Here is a 22980-nt window from a genome sequence, read left to right on the forward strand (position 1 = left end):
CAAAATACTAGGTTTAAAACCCAACGCTCAGAGCAAGGATACCAGTGTGGCACAGTTGGACATGAGAATAAAGAGTCCAGGTTTAGTTCCTGCTCATGTTTTATCCTACAGTATAACAAGCTTACATGCTAGATGCAGCTTAAGGCTTTTATGATTGCTATTATATCATTTGAAATACTTTTGCTTTATATTTTTAGATGTCTGCTAAGATAATGAAAATTAGGAAGTCTGCTGCATGGATGGAATCCCAGAAATGACATAAGACATATAGCAGCAGATTTGTTATCCCTGCTTAGATGCTAGAGATGCAAAGCCTATTATGATATAACTAATCTGCATTGATTAATTAAGATGTACCTGCAAAATCTTTGTAGTATTATCCTTTAGTTTCATTACGCAAGACACCTGTATACATTTGCCACAGCATTCCTCTTCAACCTTTTCATACTTGAATCCCTGACAGAAAGAAACAAAATTCAGTACAAATATATTTAAAACATCATTATTTCTGGAGTGTGACTTTCCTAATTACAAACCTGAAAAATCGTGTTATTACTTGCAGCAATTGCAGTGCTTCCCTCGGAACAATATGATCAGATTCGGCACTTTCAGGTAGTTTGGAAGCTTGCCCATCCTAGTCATCTCCCACACATAGCCATTGACTAGTGTCTAAGCTTTGCCTATTTAGAATGTCTTGACATACCCATAGCAGCAGCAGGGAAAACTCATATAGTCGTGTTCAGGCATATTTTGGTGTTTGTATTCTATAACTGCTTACAGCTTTTTGTGATGGGTTCACTTTAAAGAACCTATTTAGGCTCCATGCACATTAGCGATAAAAAATGCTGATAATAGCATTTTAGTAACGGTTTACCGTTTTATTAACAGTACATGTAGAGGAACATGTAGAGAGCTGTTAGGAGCATTTTAGTAACATTTACTAGCATTTAGGAGTATTTAGGAGCATTCGGTGTTTTTTTTCTCTGCTGCCAAATCACTCCCAAAAATGCAAAAACTGCGTTTGTTCTCTCCCTAGAAGATGAAGCTTGAAAAACGCTTCTAAATTACAATAGTGTGCATGGATAGGTAAGATAAAACTATTGCTTCTAGGGGCAGAGAAAAAAAAATGATGATTAGCTGCTAGGAGCATAAAAATAAGCTGGTGTGCATGGAGCCTTAAGCAACAAATAAAATAAATCAGTAAGCTACTAATGCTATACAGTAAATGTTGCATTAAGTCAGAAGGCACACACAGATCTATAGAGGATCAATAGGGCTGAACACTGAATATCAATACTCAGAAGCAGGTCAAATGTACTACCAGGTGCTTCTGAATTGCTTTGCTTTCCCTTTGAGCTCAAAGGGTCTTCCAATAGTTTATGGGGTGCTTCAAGTTGTCTTAAGTTGCTTTTGCATTTACAATGCTTTGTGTATTAAACAAAAGCAGCTGAGAAAACATCGAAAAAACCCTTTTCTAGTATTAATAAATTCAAATTTCCAGTGTGGACTGGTGGCTGTAAAAATGTATCTTAGTATTCTACATATTTTACATAGACATCCTGGTCAAACATTTTCCATGCTTTGTTATAAAGATTGTTATTACCTTCCCTATTTTCGTTGTTCCCTAATATCCTCCCTTAGTTACAAACCTGAAAATTGAACTTAAAGGAAAAAAAACAAAGAAACAAGCTGCTTTAAGTTGGTTGGGGTGGCTGTTGCATTCATATTGACTTGTATAAAGAAGAAAATCAGCTCCAAGTCAAAATCCTGTAGAGATGAACTCTAACTTCCATTTTCTGTTTCCTGCATTGCTAATTACATTACAACTTCCAGTGCAGGTCACAATCTGAGAGATGGCTATGAGAAACTTCTTAGTAGCAGAATGTATTTTACATCAGGCTTTTTGTGTGAGAGATGCAGCCTGGAGGGTGTTTCAGCATTACCAGCAGGTGTACTTCATGATAACCAGGTTCCAGACAAATGAAAGTATCATGGATTAGTGCAGTCCCAAAATGTTAGAATGAAAAACTACTCAGTAGGAGGGCTATTATCATTACTCTTAGATTGTAAGCTCCAAGAAGCAGGGCCCTCCTAACCCTCTTGTATTGTCTCCCATTATATTGTAAAGCGCTGAGCAAACTGTTGGCGCTATATAAATCCTAATATAATATATTAATAATAATAATATACATCCCATTGTTTATATTTTAATGCAGACTGGACTGTACCTTTCATATAAAGATAAAACTTACCACTTGGCATTCATTACTTGGACAAGATGTTGGGACTTCTGTAGGGATAAACTGGTCCTCAGTAATTTCGCACTTATATTTGGTACATGGTTCATTAGATGGGCTCCAAGTTTCACCAGGCTAATATGTTTCAAAGAAAAGAACATTATTTTAAAAACAAAAAGTAGGAACCTCAGATACAAACAACCAAATGTACAATATAACTTTCAAAGGCGTATAGTGATTAGCTTTGCAATCAGTGTGGCTCCTTTGGTCCTGAAGTTAGGCATGTAGTTGCCTACTACATTGTATTTCACTACAAGACTTCTCCCTACAGTGCATTTAGGGCTTTTATGAATTCCATGATTGATATAGAATTAAACATAAACTGGGGTTTCTTTTTACTAAAACCGGAGAGTCCTTTGCAGCTGTTGGCTTGTAGTTCTCAATAAACTACCACAACGCTGTTGAGCACTGTGTGATTCATTGATTTTACCTGTCAGTGTGAAACTGCCTTTCAGTATAATGTACAGGCACACAGATACTCTGACAGTCTGCAGGAGTCCTGCATGGCACCAGCAATCTGCTGATTACTGGTGCAATGCTTATCTGGGCTCCTAAGAAAGTTTTAAAAAATTTAAATGCAATTTTTTTACCTGCAAAAAAAATGTGCATTTGTTATTTTTTTTTTAAAGGTGAACTTCTTTAATTAAACAAGCTGTTGTTAGAAGCTACCATGCACAGCTGCACCAGATTTTGAGTGCAACAGTTTTAGTGAATCTCCTCTATTGTGTGCTGGATTATGTAAATTGATCAAGTGAAGTACATCAGTTTTATGCTATCTTACTCAACATGGGAAAACTGAGGCCTTCAGCAGGGGGACAACACAATAAAGTATTCCTTTCATGACAGGGACAGATTTGTATTGGCTATATAAATGTACCATGCAAAATGTGCTATGGTGGGTGGGCATAGTAAACAGTGGATGTTTCTAGAGGACATGTTTTATGGTGACACATCTTATCACACCTTTTCGTCACTTGGCATTCAGTCATATGATATCACAGAACCACAAAAGAAGTTGGTAGTGGGTGACTTCTTTTTCGCATCGTGATCATGGGTCTTAATGAAGATCAGGTTGTCATAAAGGGATATTTACTAATGCTGGAGAGTGCACAGTCAGGCTCACTTCTGCATAGAAACCAATCAGCTTCTAACCTCAGCTTGTTCAATTAAGCTTGGCAATAAAACCTGGAAGCTGATTGGTTTCTATGCAGAAGTGAGTCTGATTTTGCATGCTCCAGCTTTAGTAAATAAACCCCATAATATCCAACATGTGTCAATGACTTTGATTTTCACTCTGACTGATGTCTAAATGGTGATGTATCTTAAAACAGAACTTCACTCACTCATTAATGGACTGTTGTTAATCCTTACACAGCTAGCATTAGTAACTAGATAGGAAAACATATCATATTTACTTTTTTTAAAAGTTTTTTTGTACATTTCTTCAGTTACTTCCTGGTTTCCAGGACTAGCCAAATGATGGTATACAAACCCAGGAGTCTTCAGAAGGGGAGGGTTCTCAGCTCAGCCAGTGCCTGAGCTAAGGGCAGATGGATTCCAGGAAGTAAATGCTACATGAATTATCTGCCCTTACTCAAAATGGCCACTGACAGAAATGTCAGGGGTTTTTGTTATCAAAATGAATTCTGAGAAAAATAAAGCATGGAGACATGGATGGATAGGTGAATTTGCTTTGGATATTAACAATGAATTAAATAGCACTTTTGATTTTTGGTGCTCAGATGCTGTGCAGTTCCACTTTAACAAAGGTCACCAGTCCAACATATCTTTTATAATTGGTACTGAGGAAAAGCTTTCCCACCTGGTCCCATCCTGTTACTCAGTAAGGCAAAGAGCATTCACTGATCTGTCTTCTATAGGCTGAAATGTAACCGGTACCTATGGGATACTGCCATTATTTTATCCCTATTACACAATAAACTGCCTAGATATACCTGCTACTTTGTATTAAATTGTTTACCATTATCCAGTCTAAATCTTATTTATTAACACTCTCTTATGATTTACAATAGTGTTTCATGTTGTAGATGAAGTAGCACTGTAAAAGCTTCAGAATCCAAATGTGAATTTATATATCACTAATCATCATTGATTTATCAAGCTGTACCTGCACAATCTGTGTTGTACTGTCCTTCATTTTCATTACGCAAGCCACCTGCATACATTTGCCACAGCATTCCCCTTCAGCCTTCTCATATTTGTAGCCCTGGGAGAAATGAAATATTGTTTGATATTTGAACCACCAAAAATATTTTAATAAATATATTATTTTTGCGATAGGGTATTCTTACCAGAGGACAATCTTTTTCACTTGGTACAGCACATTCCTTGCTTGTGATATGAATGTCAAAATGGTCTCCATTTTGGACACATTGATGGTAAGTACAGTTGTCAGCAGAGGTGGTCCAGATCTCACCAGGCTAGAAAACAAAATGAAAACATTCTTAAAGCAATCAATATAATTCAGTTGATTAGTCTACTTGTGTTATATTTTAAATGTGCAAATAAGTACTGAATACCACACACACAGACACACACCAGCTTCGTTTAACATGTATGTGCAATTTCAATTCTACCTCTTCGTCTGAAAATGCTGGCAACATATGGTATTGCAGCATGTCCATTGTACACAATTCTAAATGACATGCAACCCAAACTCAAATTGAAGTAAGGGCCAAATACAGAAGGATAACACAATAGGGGCTTGTTCCACACCATAGAAAATAAAGGTATTTACTGGAATAGTCATGATTTCATCATTTTTCATCTTCATTATACATTCAACCTGTACACATTGACCGCAGCATTGACCCTGTACATCCATGTACCGGAAGCCCTAAAACAAAGAATTAACAGCAGTTAGAGACACTATGAGAACATTATACTGTTACAATTGTTGTTCAGGTTAAAGTCTAACCTTGTCACATTCCTTCTTGCAATAAATGGGTGTGCAATTCACTGCATGCAGTAAGGTCACGGCATCTATGTCATATGAGCACATACAATCATGACATGAATCTGGGGATTGAGGGATTTTATGTCCAGGCTACGAAAGGAAAAAAGAGGGGTTAATTTCCATATAATACTATCATTTATTTTACTTCATAAAATAAAGATTTAAGGTTGTGCTACATTAGACCCTTATTTGTATTATATACATTTGTAAGGAATTTTATAAAAACAAGACATTATGTATTAAAGTGTCTCAATGAGGACTTGTGTGTTTCAGATCTAATTGAATCACACTTAAACCCCTTAGTAACCCCTTATTAACCTTAATTAGCCTAAGTCAGCTTTATCCTCACTTTTTCCTTAGCTGTTTACTTTTTGTATGGGTGTAAGTATAAAAAATATATACTCCCATACTTGGGCCTGCTGGACTCACTTTAAAACCACTCCTACGTACCGGTCCTTTATGGACCATCCAACCAACACGCCTGATTGAATACTAACCTCCATTGTATGTTACTCCACACTTTAGAATATTCGGTAGGCGACTTCCTCACCTTCAGGGCTTTATCCCCACCTACCTGCTCCGGTTAATAGACTTATGCTCGAATCCACCCATAGAAGACCCTTGGTGTTGACGACAATACGAACCCAGTTCGCCCCCCCCCCTTCCCCCCCCCTTTTTTTTTTTTTTCTCTTCTATCTCTCTCTCTCTTTTCTTGTTCTCCTTTTCTTTCGTCTTATCTTCCTGTTACACGCCCAGTCAACCACTGGGTTCCTCTTTAGAGAACATTAGGCATGCCATTGTCATACTTATCCTATTTACATTAGCGACCCTCACGACGATCTAAGCTTACTTACAGGCACCTTCACTCTAGTAAAACAACTAGCTTCGTCCTCAACGGTTGTGCTGCATCTACACTGCCTCCTTCTGCGGCGCTCCAATGAGAATTACATACTAAGGAGGTCCGACGCGATAACATTCCCATGCACACTACTATACTGCCTGAGTATTACAGACTTCCCCGTCGTGGACTGGCACAACCATGTTCCATATGGGGTTCTTTGTAAGAATATTCCTACTTTTTCCCGGTATGCATTGCCAAATGTTGTATATGACTATCATTCGCATTTCTTTTGTATTATTATGCACTTTCTCAATAAACGTTTTTTTTTGGTAAAAAAAAAACAAAACATGAAATAAAAAAAATATATACTCACCTAGGTGGATGCAGCATTGATCTGATGCAGCATCTGTCCCCCACCAGCTCTAAGGCCAGAGCTGGGTGATCAAACACCACTGATTACTCAGCCTTTGGCTTCAGTGTGCAGAGAGCTGGTGACTGTCAATCATCGGCTCTCTGCTCTGCTCCTCAAGCACTCTCTGGAGCACTGGGCTGTGGAGGGGTTGGGAGCATCTGGAGCATTATTGAGAGGCTGAGTCAGCTGCCGGTTCAGGCATTTGGGTGGATCCCGACCATGTCGTTGGGATCTTTTCAAAATCTGGACCAGCTCTGTGATGTCAACTGACAGCAGGCTTTAGCCTGGAACTGGGTCACAGGAAAAACCAGGTTACAGAAATACAGAACGAACTGCAGTCCTGTGATCCAAGTACAGCAAAAAAAGCTTTGGCTATATGTCTCCTTTAAGTAATAATATTTAAACTTTGTATATATTTGTTTATTGGGTTCATTTATTTTTTTAGTGTTATATAAGCAAAAATATGCAAAACTGAAAAATAGATGTCACATTTATTTCACTGACAAATAATTTTGCCATGCATTGTACAAAATAAGGGGCAAATTATAGAAACAAATGTGCACTTGTATATCTACAGTAACACTTGTTGTTTTACAACTAATGGTAAAACTAGGAAAAGAGTATTGTTTTGCAGTGTTACATATTTTTCTATAGATTGAATAGAAAATATTGTTAAGACAGTATTGTCAAGATAAAATCATATTTGTAACTAGCAGTAAAAAAGCTTAAAAACAAACTATCCTTGACCTCTCTAGTTGCTTGTACTATGAAGTAATTCATTCTCAAATATCACAACAATTACATGAAAGTTAGCTTTAGTCCATTTCTAACAGCTTAGAAACATTTTCAAAAATTGATCAGGTCTATAAGGCAACTATAGATATGAGAAGTGGACCTGGTAAAGCAGATACCAGATCATCTTGTATAGTGTTATAATACATAATTAAGGTGTATCTAATGGCAAATGGTTTTGTATGGAGCGTGAAAGAATTAGAATTATCTCTCTCTGTCTCCTCACCAGAGATTTTCACCTTCCCTCTCTGTCTTGGTGACCACAGTTGTCACTGAAACATAACGTGAGGAGAAATCATTCCACAGCCCCAACTGTTTAAGTTGTAAATGTCAATACCCACGCTATCCAAAACCTCAAAAATAATTTTCCTCTATTAAAAACTTTATGTTTCCATATAAGCCATATCATTATATCACATTTTGAGCTTTGTTTCCACAGTAAAATGTAATGTTTTACTGTCCATAAGATTCTTACCTTAAAGGTTTCATCATGATAAACACAGACTGGCATTACAGCTGTGGAAAAATACAAGAACATGTTAGGATATTCTTATTGTGATGATACCATCAAATTTGTAATCTACAAAGCTATTGTGAATGTTGAATAATTACTAATTATGCACTGAAATTAAGTTTTATGTGGCAAAAAAGATTTAGAACCATGTTAATTGGTTCAGCTCAATAAAGTTATAATACTAATTGAATTTAAATGTAAGCTGTAGTGGCCTGGAGTCTATTTATTTATTGCTTTTGAACTGTAATTTTATATATGTGTTTCATATCTTTATTTTACATTAAAACAATGGATTCATGATGAAGCAATATTACAGGATTCCCATCACATGCTTTCTCTTGATATATAGAAGGCCAAACAGCATTGTGATGCAATAATAACCATAGTAGAAGTTACCAGCCAGAGGAAAGGAATCTAACTTCAGTAGTGTATAGTTTTGTCTTCATTTCTATCAAATTGTTTGGAATTTTGCAAGTCTGATCTTGATGTGCTTGGCCTTACCTAACTTGCTATGCATGTAATGTAACTAGGCAATATGGTGAAAGTAAGTTCTTATGGATTTAAAAGTTTCTTGAGGATCAAAGCTGTATAACCAATACAAAGCATGTAGGGGTGGATTTACTAAAACTGGAGAGTGCAAAATCTGGTGCAGCTCTGCAGAGAAACCAATCAGCTTCCAGTTTTTTTTTCAAAGCTTAAGGGCTCTTTCACAGGGACGTTCTGATTGGGTCTGCCTGCCCGTTTCAGGCAGACCCGATCGAAATCTCCATTCTCCTCTATGGAGCGGCGGGTGTAAACGGACATGTGTCCGTTTACACTCTCCGACATCCAATTCGCCGAAAAGGGACAGATGGGGATCCAATTTCCCTTCTGTCTGTCAGATCAGGTCGGATGAAAATGGACAGGTGGTCCGTTTTCATCCAACTGTCTATTGAGGAGAGTGAGCAGCTCTGTGTCTGCTCTTCAGCAGCGGGGCAGACACAGAGCTATCATCCTCTTCCTCAGCGGGGATCACCGGAGAGCTGAGCAAGCAAATCCACTAAACGGATCCACCCCAAGGACTCTAATTGAACAAGCTGAATGTAGAAGCTGATTGGCTTCCATGCACAACTGCACCAGATTAGACCAGGTTGAAGTCAGTACAAGTACACTTCATTCAATAAGCAAAGTGAAATTCATTTTTCAAACAGAAAATTCACTTAGCTTAGCAATTGAGGTGCAGTTTTTCTGACTTCATGCATCTAAATGAGCAAAAATCAATTTTTTTAAATATTTTGTTTGCACATGATTGGGTATTCTTTGTAAAGTGAATTTTCACATTGTTTCTTCTAAAAGGATAAGTAAAAATTCACTTTGCAAAGTGACTACTTAAAAAATGAACAGCTTTATTAAATGCAATGTGTTTCTGCTTGTGATGGTCAGATAAGTGCAATCACAAGCAGCTAAAAATTCTCTTCTCTTCTACAAGGTTATGTGCACTGGGAACTACTATCTTAAATAACTGAAACAGCTCTTAAATTATAAATTAATTATTTAAAAATTCCCAATAGAAACAACTGATGTTTCAAACAGTACCAAGTATTTTTTCAAGCATAGAGTACATCTAAGTGGAGAAATGTTAATTAGGTACTTACTGCACTCATATTTTGGACAGCAGTCATCCTCTAGAAGTACAGGAGTAATTTCAAATCCAGTTTCACACTTCTTTTCCTTGTGCAGACAGTAGGTACTGTTACATTCTATGGGCAGACAGATCAATGTCAGTAAGCCTACAGCAGTAGATGGCATGATCAGTGATTAGATTGTAAAAATATACAGATAAGATGTCCACTTACGGCATTCAGTTCGCATGCAGCATGGTTCCTCTGGGTTTGGCAGAGTCAATGGGATGAAGCCTTCCTTTTCACAGGTGATCGGTGTTAGTTTGGGGCAAGACAGTGGCTCGCACTGAACAGTAAGGGAATTTGCTTCACAGACACACTTCTTGCAGCCACTAGTCCAGGTCTCTGCAGGCTGTGAATATATAAAAGATAATTCAATTACATGTTGTTAAAAAAGACTAGAATTTACTAGAAAGCCTCAATTTTCTAATTTAGAAACTCTGTAGGAAAACGTTTTACTATTTATGCCGTAAATGTGGAAATTTTTTAAAGGGCCCTCCTAACCCTCTTGTATTGAACTGTATTGTTGCTGTATTGTCTCTCTTTATATTGTAAAACGCTGAGCAAACTGTTGCCACTATATAAATCCTGTATAATAATAATAATAATTTACCCTGTACTTGTGTAATACTAATATTTTTGTGATAACTATATAACTATACAGTATGCTTATCCAGTGGTATTATGAGCATGGGGTAAACAAAAACACAGTGAATGGATTTTATTTGGCTCAATGCACTTAAATATACTGTATATCTGGTATCAAAAGGCACAGGAAGGAGGCATGGGAAAGAGGAAATTACAACATAGTATTGAGAATCTGATGCACAGTGTGAAAAGTCTTCCAAAGGCAAAATTACTTTTGCCTCCAACTATCATTTTCAAACTTGTCATTACTTATTGCAATATATCAGATTCCAACTGTCATCTTTGAACTTTTTGTTGCTCATTGCAAGCTATCAGCTTACAACTGCCATTTTCAAACTGTTTGTTACTCATTGCAAGCTATCAGCTTACAACTGCCATTTTCAAACTTTTTGTTGCTCATTGCAAGCTATCAGCTTACAACTGCCATTTTCAGACTTGTAGCTGCTTATTGCAGTCAATCAGTTTACAACTGTTATTTTCCAGAATGACAACACTTCTTCCACAGGAGCATTGAGCATACACACAAGGGATTAGGTTTAGTTAAAGTGTTTTTAAAGTGAGCATATTTTATTTTTTAGGGACATACTAATACTCCTAATACTAAAAAATTTACAAATTAAACTATGGAAAAAAAATCCAGACTACATTGAAATGGTATTTAACAAGTATATTTAATGAGCAAAAGGTTAAATAAGTCTGACTTACAGCTTTTGGCATTCCATCAGGACCAACACAGGCTACAAGAAAGAAATAAGAAAACTCATTTTTATGACATAATTGACATTTAAGAATGAACTAGGAATTAAACAATTATAAGAATTACAGTAGATTTATACTATTTATAGTCCTCTCTGTCCTCTCAGTTGCTTATCACTAATTTCGGTGATTAGAATATAAATTTTGCATACTTACCACAGCTCTTGACACAAGTATCAGTGTAGGAATTGAAAAGGGTTGTTCCAGATGGGCAGAAGCAGCCTTCTGTTTTACCAGTGTTGACACTTTCCATGTGTCTATAACAAGAAAATGCAGTAATGTCATTTGAACTGTGGTGGAGCACAATTTGGAACTAATTATTGTGGCCCTTGTCTATACCAATATAGACACTGAGCTAATCAGCTTAAAATTCTATAGTTCAGTATATCAAGTTTAGATCAATACAGGATGGACCAGGAGAAGGTTTTACTGTAGTTATGAAAAATGTAAGCAGAGTAGGTCCCAATACAAAATAAGATTGAGTACTTTCCCCAAATTCTGTTTTTGTATAGTTACCATGTACTCCAATTAATTCAGGAGGTGCGGTTTATGAGAAGGAGAAGCTATAACCAATGAACGGGCAGGGTTTCAATAAGGAAGCGGTGTTGCAAAAAAGGAAGCTTTACATTTATTAATATATCTTACTTGTTTTCACAGGTCTTAGCATGCACTGGTCCACAGGGGTTGTACACCTTTCCAGCAGGACAGTTGTATGCTATATTTTAAAAGCAAAAAAAAAAATGTATCATGCAACACATAGATAGATAGATAGATAGATAGATAGATAGATAGATAGATAGATAGGAGTTAAAATCAACTATCCTAACATGGACATTTTAAACTAGAGTCAGCTATACTACTTACGACAATGGCCTCCTGTTTTTCCTCTCCAGTCTACACAGATTCCATTGGCATTGCACATGGAAGCATAAATCTCCAAGCTGGAACATTGCACTGAATCGTTGCTAATACGGCAGGCATCAAAGACGCAACCTTCATGGTAAGGTTTGTATGGTATAATCTTGTGGCACTCAGCGAAGATACTTTAAAGAGAAGGAGTTGAATTAAAGTGAACCTGTCATGCATCATCTGTGTAAAAACAATAGCATGCGTTATATCCGCCCTATGATTAAACCCAATCAGCGGGAAACATGTCAGAGGGGCGGACCAATGGGAGGGGAGTAAGCTGAAGCCAGAATTCTACTATTCTTTCTATGGTTGATTTTGCCAGTGTGCAGCCCCAGTCTGTTTGATTTAGGTAGGTTGGTGTAATGATGCAGCCCTATGGGGTGGCAACCTGGGCTCAGTGGAAGTGGGTTGACTGACGGTGGAGATCATCTAGTGGCCAGAAAACACTTCAGATTGAAGATGAGTATTGCAAAAAAATTTTTTTTTTTTTACTTTTCCTAGGCACTTTATTAGTAATAATTAAAAAAATGAGTTTTGCTTTAATCTTCAATTTGATCGGAACATGCTTGTAAAGTGATGAAAAAGGAACATTAATGCAAATTGCATTCATTATATAACTAGACTATAACTTACTCGCTTAAGATGATATCGCATAAACGTGAAGGTTTACAAGTTGGTGCTGGAGTTGGATTAGGTGGTGTTGGAGGAGGAGGTTTACTGCAGCCAGGTGCTGTGGTATTGACCCTCCAGTGAGGAGCCATGGAAGAACAATCTTTTACAATCTTGCCATTTGGCATTCGACAGTCTTCAGTGCTGTTGTTGGAGCAAGTGCCTTTGTGGGAAAAAGTAGCAAAATTATTTCACACAATCTTAACAGTATAATGTAGAACTTTACAGAAAACAATATCGCTAATAATTAATTCTAGTTTTAAGAGCTGTTTACATACCGCATTGTCCTTCTGTGTTGTAAGCAAATTTACTAAATGGCAGGTTAATGACAAAGATCATTCCGCTGAATGAGATGAAGGCATCTATTTCTGAAATTTCCACATTCATGTCGATACCAGCTGTAGTGATGGTAATGCCATCCTTGGTGAAACCAGGAGAGATCCAGTTATTGTTGAACCTAATCTGTAGAGTGAAGAGGATAGGATACAGTCAATCTTAAATTATGGCCATTGGAAGCAACCACTGATTCACTCTGGAATCCAATGCAAGTAATTAACTATAGCTGTGGTCCAGACCAAGACTTTTCTTTCAGGTTGGCACCTTGCCCTGAATCTTAGACTTGAATGTTCCTAACTAATGGTAACTTTTGTGGATTTCACACTGAATACCATGAACAAGGTCAATCCAGTGTCAACCTGATCCTATGTCCATCTCCAACACTTCTGAATGACCCCCAAACCAGGTCACACTATGCTTTACCACCCACCTCTTTTGAATCCCTATCCTTCTCCCACACATCATTTCCCATCTTATATCGAACATCTCCTTGCACTTGTTCCTAACACTCTCTGCAAAGGGCTTCAAAGTGGAGGAGTAGTAATTTATGAGTATCCTATCTTGCCAGGGTTCTATTAATGTTAATATTCAAGAGATGAATTGCAAGCTCAGATCCAGATGGTACTTGACCCAAGTAGTATTCTTGCCACATCTCAAAAGATCTTCCTGACACCAGCTGGAGATGTAACAATGGCACAGGCTTATACATAGTATGGCACTGCCCCAGATCCAACCATTTTGGTCTATAATCAACTGCCTAATCGCTGACATTGCTCTCCCTTTTTAACCGGATTTTACCTGCCCCATCACGTATGAACATGAAACATTACAAGCATTCCCCAGTACTTCACCTGCTGAAAGTTACAAAATCTTTAATACCACAACATTACAGATTCCCACATGCTCCTACAATTTAGGTATGGCTCCCTTGCATGGACTAGGTGTCCACTATGGAGAAAATAATTCATTTTAGCCAGGACAATGTGTCCCGACTTTTACTTACTCGGACCCATTGGCACCTTTTCAAATACAAATACAGTAAAACCTTCTGCCACCTAGTGCACCCACACACAGTTTCTACATACAGTCAAAATTAACCCACGATGATACTAGATCTTGTAACCCTCCTGAATTAGATTTGGTCCACAGTGTCAGAGAAAGGGCAGCAGGAAATCTATCCACATCTGTACCGCTCCCTGTAACCTGTTGTGGGGCATAATCTTGGTCCTTTCCTCCATGAAAACTCAACATGCCACCCCATTCCCAGAACTTTATCTCCCCCCTAGGACCCCCATTTTCCCTGCCTCCTCTCTAACACCTCTGGATATTGTTTAGTGCCATTCCAAGTCCTACTGGACTACAATACAATGGAAATACTGTTTTCATATGAAAGAAAAATGCATCTCTTACCCTGTTTTTCATCCGTCCTTGGTATAACATACGTGTTAAAACAATCTCATTGGATTTATAGTAGATCAAGATAGACTGTGGGCAGGACAAGCCATCCTCAGCATCGCAGAAATAGTTGTCAACAAGGACGCGGAAATTGTCATACTTGGGAGTGATCTGCTGAACAAGGACGTATGTGCAGTTGTCCAGGAAAGTGTAGTAGACTCCATCAAATGTTATGTAATGTGGATCACCCCATCCACTGCAGACACCTGTAAGAAGGCACACAATTTTTCTGCATTATTATCCACTTGCATCACGTAAAACAAAGGATGCTAAAGTGTATGTGTAGCTAAAACTTTATTTATTTATTTTTTTGGATGGAGTTTTTAATACTGACTATATTTAGTACATCACTGCAATACCATTGCACACTTCAATGTTTTTTTTATCTCTTTAAACATGCTGCAAGTACAGGAAAATTACAGTTTTTTTTGTTGTGCCTGAAATATACAGGGGAATTCATACAGGGTGGCATAGACACCCTTTAGAATTTCATCAGGGAGCAGTACTGAAAGTGTCTGTGCTTGATTCATGCACCTGTCACAGACAGGTACAGGAACCTGTCCATATGTACTGAAGAAGGAGTATCTGGTGTGGAAACTCTGCCCTCAGTGCAACCCCACCCTCCCTGACACTGCGCCCATCACACTGAATGGCGCATGGCCAGGGAGTTTTGTATTGGAGTGGACAGAGTCTGACAGGTAACTAAAAGACTAGTTTCCAATCAGGTTACCTTAACTTTTGATTGACAGTGCACAGCAGTGGGTGGATCCATAGACACTATTCATTCTAATAGCAGCTTTTGTATTGGTCCACTGCCATAGGCACAAATACATTCTTGAATTAGGTGCAGGTAGTTCTTAAGGGGACTATCACCAGGAATCTGCCATTAGGGATGTTTTGAATTAAATCTTGATAGTGAGACAGTGATACGACATCTACTTACTACAGTTGTCACCACTACAAGAAAAAGGTAAATCAACCAATAGAGAAATCTGTTTCATTGACAGCTATGAATGGAATACCCTTCACTTTGTAAATAATTCCTCTCGCTTCTTGTTGTGTTTCAAGGAGAGGAAGCGAACAAACTTTAAACTTAAAGCTGAGCCCTCCTATCTTTCACAGCCAAACAAGCTGCCATCTTAGCCTTAGTTCAATGTGCAGTTACCATGATGATGCACATATGATCCATTATAACACCGGCCATTTGATAGTTTAACAGTTTGGTTGAGAGTACAAGCAACTGTTGCAGTTATCATTCTTGGCATGCCTTGAATTCACCTACACATACAGTTTAAAGTGGAATTCTGGGATAGATCTAACTAATCTTAAAACTGCTCCCACCCCTTTTTTTAACACCTCTACTAACTACCTTGTGGAAGAAAGATGCATATACTTACATATTCTCAGGCCATTCCGGTCAGCTCACATAATCTCCCCTATATCAGCCAGTGGCGGCAACAGGGAAGAGGAGAGAGCGTACAAAAATGGCTGGAATGTCTGAGTGGTGATGTCACCCATGAGCATTCTATCATACTATGGGCCATTCACTTTCGGTGCTCCTTCCTCTTCCCTGAAACCACTGCGAGCTGGCACAGGGGATACAATCACTTGACTGGACTGTAGAGGCCTAAAAATAGATAAGTACAGAGATCTTTTTTTCTACAGGATGTTTAATAGATGTTAAGAGGGGGAAGGGAGTATTTCTAAGATTAGGTAAATCTACCCCAGAATTCCACTTTAAATCATATTTAATATCAAATCCAGAAATTACTAATCTAATACAAAAGCTTGCTTGGCAAGGATGTCCTTCATTTATTAAACTTACATTGGCATTCGTAGTGGTCACAGCAACCATCTGCGTTCTTTCTCTTAACTGGTGGGAATCCATTAGCACAAGTTATCTCTTTGACTTCTGGGCATGTCATTGGCTTGTGGGTAGTGATGTTGTTTCCATGGCATGTTACCTCTTCACAATGGTCATTTATCCATGTCTCATTGGTCTGTAAAATAAGAATATGTTTAATTTTATAATTATACAGCAAACACATACAGTGGAATACAGAAAGTTGTTATGAATTCTTTGGATGGGTATTACTTTTTTTTTGGTTTAAAGAGACACTGTCACCTTGCTGATGCAAAGGTAAAATGACAGTGTCTCTGGAATATGCATCCCCCGACCCCTTATATTTATTTTACCCTTACTTGCTTGTACCTCCTTACTTCTCTATAACCAGTAAGAATACCCTATACTTCTAAGAAATGGGGAGTATGTGCCCAGCTGCCCTGTGGGAGTGGATTCACACTATAGCGGTGCGGGAAATCGCATGTGATTCGGACAGGAATCACAACGCATTCCTGTTATTATTATTATTATACAGGACTTATATAGCGCCGACAGTTTGCTCAGCGCTTTACATTATGGAGGGAGACAGTACAGTAACAGTACAGTTCAATACCAGAGGGATTAGAGGGCCCTGCTCCTTGGAGCTTACAATCTAGGAGGGAGGGGATAGTGGTACAAGAGGTAATTAGCTTTGGGGATGGAGTGGTTGGGGGAGTAGGGGATTCCAGTAGTTAGCCGGGATCAGGGTAGGCTTCCCTGAAGAGATGAGTTTTCAGAGTGCGCCTAAAAGTGAGCAGGGAGGGCGATAGCCTGATAGCTTGAGGTAGGGAGTTCCAGAGGATGGGTGAAGCCCGTGAGAAATCCTGGAGATGAGCATGGGAGGAGGAGACAAGGGAGCTAGAAAGTAGGAGGTCTTGCGAGGAGCGGAGAGTACAATTTGGATGGTATTTAGAGACAAGATCGGTGATGTAATTTGGGGCTGTGTTATGAACGGCTTTGTACGTCAGTGTTAGTGTTTTTAATTTTATCCGCTGGACAATTGGAAGCCAGTGGAGGGATTGGCAGAGAGGGGTGGCAGATACAGAGCGGTTAGTAAGGTGAATGAGTCTGGCAACAGCATTCATGATGGACTGGAGTGGGGATAGCCTGCGATGAGGTAGGCCAGTGAGGAGGGAGTTACAGTAGTCAAGGCGTGATATAACAAGGGAGTGGATGAGTTGCTTAGTGGTTTCCGAGGTTACTCGTACTGCAACAAACATTTGAACAAAATGGCAAACTTGCCAAACAAGCAGTGCAATAAAGATTATTTAAATAAAAATTGCATAGTGATCAGATAATAAAGCAATGTTTTGAGAACATAAGCTCCCCTTAGGAAGATAACATTCTACCTTGAGAGATAATGAGTTTTCACTTTCAGAAAGTCCTCTTTCAAGACAATCACCCTGATTTACTAAAAGAATTGAGTGTATTTATATTGCGAAGGGAATTTTCCCTTTTCAAGGGAAATTTCACTTAGCTAACCGAATGTGGGGAAAATAAGTGAAAACTTCCATGCAAAGTGAAAACTCACCTTGCAAATTTAATATGCACAATTCCTTTAGAAAATCGGGGTCTGTAGCTTAAAAAACATATATTGATTAGGCGGTTAGTTATGTTGTATGTTTAGTTCAGTTACCTTTCTTGGTGGACAGCCTTCTACTGGTGTAGTTTTCACAACTGTGGTTATAGTAGTTGTAGTAGTAGTAGGAGTAGTTGTAGGGATAGTTGTAGACTTTTTAGATGTTGAACGCCTAGGGGTTGTTGGTGAAATTGTAGTCTCTGGTGTGGTTGTTGTGAGAGTAGTTTGGGTTGTTGTTGTACAAGGTCCTGTAAATCTTTCAGCCTCACACAAGTCACTGCAAACAGCATAGAAAGAGCACCCAGCTTCATCAGTCTTGTTGTAGATCATTTCTCCTGCAGAAGGAAATTCAATACACATATTTAGAGAAGAAAGAAAGAAAGAAAGAAAGAAAGAAAGAAAGAGAGAAAGAAAGAAAGAAAGAGAAAGAAAGAAAGAAAGAAAGAAAGCTTACCTGGCGAGAAAAATTTGTCCCCTACGCGGCAGAAGCAGCGCTTATTAGTTGTAGGTTTTGGAGTGGATGTTGCAGCTGTTGTGATCTTTGGTTTTGTTTGAGTTGTGGATGTAGTTGATTCTGTAGTTGTGGGAGCACTGGTTGTGGTAGATTCTGTAGTTGTGGTTACAGTGGTACTGGTTGTAGATTCTGTTGTTGTTGGTTTTGTAGTAGTTGTATCTACTTTGGTAGTGGTGGCAGTTGATGTAGTTGTTGTTGGCACAGGGGTAGTGCTGCAATGACTATAATCATCACAGCATAAAACTTTTATCTGGTAGTTGTAGCACTCTTTAACTTTCCCAATTTGGTCTCTATTATTACAAACCAGGCCAACAGTGATATCACATTTAACGATCTGCCCCACATCCTCAATGCTGATACCAGGGAACTCCTCAGCTCTGCACTCAATATCTTTTGGTGGGTGCTTACATATTTGTTTTCCTTTAGCCATTATATTCTCATATGTCTCCTTGTCTCCTCCATCTAAGCCAGAACTCGGAGTATCAACATCAATCCATGTTGTCCACCTACATTGTGGCTGACAGCCTGAAGAGGGAGTTGTTGTCACTACTGGAGTAGTAGTTGATTCTGTAGTTGTGGTTACAGTTGTTGGTTTTGGAGTAGTAGTTGATTCTGTGGTTGTGGTTACAGTTGTTGGTTTTGGAGTAGTAGTTGATTCTGTGGTTGTGGTTACAGTGGTAGTGGCTGTAGATTCTGTTGTTGTTGGTTTTGTAGTAGTTGGAATTACTTTGGGAGTGGTGGCAGTAGATGTTGTTGTTGTTGGCACAGGGGTAGTGCTGCAATGACTATAATCATCACAGCATAAAACTTTTATCTGGTAGTTGTAGCACTCTTTAACTTTTCCAATTTGGTCTCTATTATTGCAAACTAAGCCAACAGTGATATCACATTTAACGATCTGCCCTACATCTTCAATGCTGATACCAGGGAACTCCTCAGCTCTGCACTCAATATCTTTTGGTGGGTGCTTACATATTTGTTTGCCTCTGGCCATTATATTTTCATATGTCTCCTTGTCTCCGCCATCTAAGCCAGAACTCGGAGTATCAACATCAATCCATGTTGTCCACTTACATTGTGGCTGACAGCCCGAAGAAGGAGTTGTTGTCGGTTTTGGAGTAGTAGTTGACTCTGTAGTTGTAGTTACAGTTGTTGGTTTTGGAGTAGTAGTTGATTCTGTGGTTGTGGTTACAGTTGTTGGTTTTGGAGTAGTAGTTGATTCTGTGGTTGTGGTTACAGTGGTAGTAGCTGTAGATTCTGTTGTTGTTGGCTTTGTAGTAGTTGTATCTACTTTGGTAGTGGTTGCAGTTGATGTAGTTGTTGTTGGCACAGGGGTAGTGCTGCAATGACTATAATCATCACAGCATAAAACTTTTATCTGGTAGTTGTAGCACTCTTTACCTTTTCCAATTTGGTCTTTGTTATTACAGACCAAGCCAACAGTGATATCACATTTAACGATCTGCCCTACATCTTCAATGCTGATACCAGGGAACTCCTCAGCTCTGCACTCAATATCTTTTGGTGGGTGCTTACATATTTGTTTGCCTCTGGCCATTATATTTTCATATGTCTCCTTGTCTCCGCCATCTAATCCAGAACTCGGAGTATCAACATCAATCCATGTGGTCCACTTACATTGTGGCTGACAGCCCGAAGAAGGAGTTGTTGTCGGTTTTGGAGTAGTAGTTGATTCTGTAGTTGTAGTTACAGTTGTTGGTTTTGGAGTAGTAGTTGATTCTGTGGTTGTGGTTACAGTTGTTGGTTTTGGAGTAGTAGTTGATTTTGTAGTTGTGGTTACAGTGGTAGTGGCTGTAGATTCTGTTGTTGTTGGTTTTGTAGTAGTTGGAATTACTTTGGGAGTGGTTGCAGTTGATGTAGTTGTTGTTGGCACAGGGGTAGTGCTGCAATGACTAAAATCATCACAGCATAAAACTTTTATCTGGTAGTTGTAGCAATTTTTAACTTTTCCAATTTGGTCTTTGTTATTACAGACCAAGCCAACAGTGAGATCACATTTAACGATCTGCCCTACATCTTCAATGCTAATGCCAGGGAACTCCTCAGCTCTGCACTCAATGTTTTGAGGGTGTTTACATATTTGTTTTCCTCTGGCCATTATATTTTCATATGTCTCCTTGTCTCCTCCATCTATGCCAGAGCTTGGAGTATCAACATCAATCCATGTTGTCCACCTACATTGTGGCTGACAGCCCGAAGAGGGAGTTGTTGTCAGTTTTGGAGTAGTAGTTGATTCTGTGGTTGTGGTTACAGTTGTTGGTTTTGGAGTAGTAGTTGATTCTGTGGTTGTGGTTACAGTTGTTGGTTTTGGAGTAGTAGTTGATTCTGTGGTTGTGGTTACAGTTGTTGGTTTTGGAGTAGTAGTTGATTCTGTAGTTGTAGTTACAGTGGTAGTAGCTGTAGATTCTGTTGTTGTTGGCTTTGTAGTAGTTGTAATTACTTTGCGAGTGGTTGATGTAGTTGTTGTTGACACAGGGGTAGTGCTGCAATGGCTATAGTCATCACAGCATAAAACTTTTACCTCATAGTTGTAGCACTGTTTTACTCTTCCAGTTTGGTCTTTGTTATTACAAACCAAGCCAACAGTGATATCACATTTAACAATCTGCCCCACATTTTCAATGCTGATACCAGGGTAATCTTCAGCTCTGCACTCAATATTTTGTGGATATTTGCAGATGTGTTTGCCTTTAGCCATTATATTTTCAAATGTTTCCTTGTCTCCTCCATCTAATCCAGACGTTGGAGTAGAAACATCAATCCAAGTGGTCCATTTACACTGTGGCTGACATCCTGAACTGGGAGTTGTTGTTGGTTTCTCTTGGTGACTTGTTGAAGGTTTTGATGGTGTAGTTTTTGGAGTCGTAGGAGTTGTTTTTGGAGTTGTAGATGTTGTTGTCTCTGTTGTTGTGGGTGTTGTAGTTGTTTCTGTAGTTGTAGATGTCGTTGTCTCTGTTGTTGTGGGTGTTGTTGTTGTTTCAGTTGTTGTTGTATCAATAGCTGGTGTTGTTTCTGTTGTTGTGGGTGTTGTAGTCGTTTCAGTTGTTGTTGTAACTATAATTGGAGTTGTTGTTTGTGTAGTTGTAGATGTTGTTGTTTCTGTTGTTGTGGGTGTTGTAGTCGTTTCTGTAGTTGTAGATGTTGTCTCTGTTGTTGTGGGTGTTGTAGTTGTTTGAGTTGTTGTTTCTGTTGTTGTCTCTGTTGTTGTGGGTGTGGTAGTTGTTTCAGTTGTTGTCTCTGTTGTTGTGGGTATTGTAGTTGTTTCAGTTGTTGTAGATGTTGTTGTGGGTTTTGTAGTTGTTTCAGTTGTTGTAGATGTTGTTGTCTCTGTTGTTGTGGGTGTTGTAGTTGTTTCAGTTGTTGTAGATGTTGTTGTCTCTGTTGTTGTGGGTGTTGTAGTTGTTTCAGTTGTAGATGTTGTTGTGGGTTTTGTAGTTGTTTCAGTTGTTGTTGTAGATGTTGTTGTGGGTGTTGTAGTTGTTTCAGTTGTTGTAGATGTTGTTGTCTCTGTTGTTGTGGGTGTTGTAGTTGTTTCAGTTGTTGTAGATGTTGTTGTGGGTGTTGTAGTTGTTTCAGTTATTGTAGATGTTGTTGTCTCTGTTGTTGTTGTTGGTGTTGTAGTTGTTTCAGTTGTTGTCTCTGTTGTTGTGGGTGTGGTAGTTGTTTCTGTTGTTGTAGATGGTGTTGTCTCTGTTGTTGTGTGCACTGTAGTTGTTTCAGTTGTTGTAGAAGTTGTTGTCTGTATTGATGTTGTTGTATGTGGTTCACAATGGCTGTAATCATCACAACAAAGCACTTTAATTTGGTAATTCAAGCAAATTTCAAAATCTCCATCTTGCTCTTGATTGTGACAGACAAGACCAATAGTTACATTGCATTGAACAACTTGCCCAATTCTACCAATCGGCTTTTCTGGGAATTTTTCTGCTCTACACTGAATGCCATCTGGTTTTTTGCAAATGTTATGTCCTGCTGATTTGATGTTTTCATAAGTCTCAAAATCACCTTCATCTTTACCTACACCTGGTATATGAACATCAATCCATGGTGTCCATCTACATTTTGGCTGACAGCCTGTTGTAGATGGTACAATTGAAGTGGTTGGCTCTGTTGTTGTGGATGGAGTTGAAATGATCTCTGTGGTTGCAGATGATGTTGTTGCTGAATGCGTTGTTGTTTTTGTTGTTGGCTGTGGGGTAGAGGGTTTTGTGGTTGCAGGAGTTTCTGTAGATGTTATAGGTTGAGTTGTTTGTTCACATGGTACAAAACTACAACATTTTACTCTGATCTGATAATTGTAGCAAATAGGTGGTAGCTGTTCCTTATTCCAACAAATCAGTCCAAATGATACATTACATTGTACATTTTGCTCAAGCTCTGAAAGCGGTGTATTAGGAAACCTTTCAGCTCTGCATTCAATGTCTTGAGGATGGTTACAAATAGATAATCCTTTAGCTCTTATATTTTCATATGTGTCAAAATCGCCATTTTGCATTCCAAATTCAGGATAACTGGCATCGAACCATTTAGACCACTTGCACTCTTCTTTAACACAGATTGTGGTGCTGTGAGTTGTTGTTGTTCCTAAGTAAAAACATGATGAAAGTTGAATTATGTGGTCTGAAAAATCATAGACCATGTATACTAAAAGAGAGATCCAGCTAACAGAAAAAGCAGAAGGGCTACAGTCAAGGGTAAGAGTACAAATCTGACTTTC

The 22980-nt window shown here is 38.6% G+C and overlaps 1 protein-coding gene across 1 annotated transcript in view; it reads right to left on the minus strand.

Annotated features, from left to right (window-relative positions):
- MUC5AC (mucin 5AC, oligomeric mucus/gel-forming) overlaps positions 1 to 22980 on the minus strand; it is a 57727-nt gene that overhangs the window by 8885 nt on the left and 25862 nt on the right. The window contains exons 31-49 of the mRNA XM_089653540.1: positions 18183 to 22847; positions 17786 to 18063; positions 16093 to 16267; positions 14223 to 14473; positions 12755 to 12938; positions 12441 to 12639; positions 11763 to 11941; positions 11544 to 11613; positions 11055 to 11155; positions 10848 to 10879; positions 9669 to 9846; positions 9468 to 9572; positions 7795 to 7835; positions 5236 to 5364; positions 5056 to 5154; positions 4610 to 4738; positions 4426 to 4524; positions 2253 to 2372; positions 358 to 456 (exon numbers count right to left, since the gene is read on the minus strand). Of these exons, the coding sequence (XP_089509666.1) occupies positions 358 to 456; positions 2253 to 2372; positions 4426 to 4524; positions 4610 to 4738; positions 5056 to 5154; positions 5236 to 5364; positions 7795 to 7835; positions 9468 to 9572; positions 9669 to 9846; positions 10848 to 10879; positions 11055 to 11155; positions 11544 to 11613; positions 11763 to 11941; positions 12441 to 12639; positions 12755 to 12938; positions 14223 to 14473; positions 16093 to 16267; positions 17786 to 18063; positions 18183 to 22847 (7133 nt within the window). The remainder of the gene's footprint in view (positions 1 to 357; positions 457 to 2252; positions 2373 to 4425; positions 4525 to 4609; positions 4739 to 5055; positions 5155 to 5235; positions 5365 to 7794; positions 7836 to 9467; positions 9573 to 9668; positions 9847 to 10847; positions 10880 to 11054; positions 11156 to 11543; positions 11614 to 11762; positions 11942 to 12440; positions 12640 to 12754; positions 12939 to 14222; positions 14474 to 16092; positions 16268 to 17785; positions 18064 to 18182; positions 22848 to 22980) is intronic.

This window comes from Staurois parvus, unplaced genomic scaffold (assembly GCF_062004578.1).
Source record: "Staurois parvus isolate SC_StPar_1 unplaced genomic scaffold, SC_StPar_1.0 ptg000715l, whole genome shotgun sequence".
Taxonomy (NCBI): domain Eukaryota; kingdom Metazoa; phylum Chordata; class Amphibia; order Anura; family Ranidae; genus Staurois; species Staurois parvus.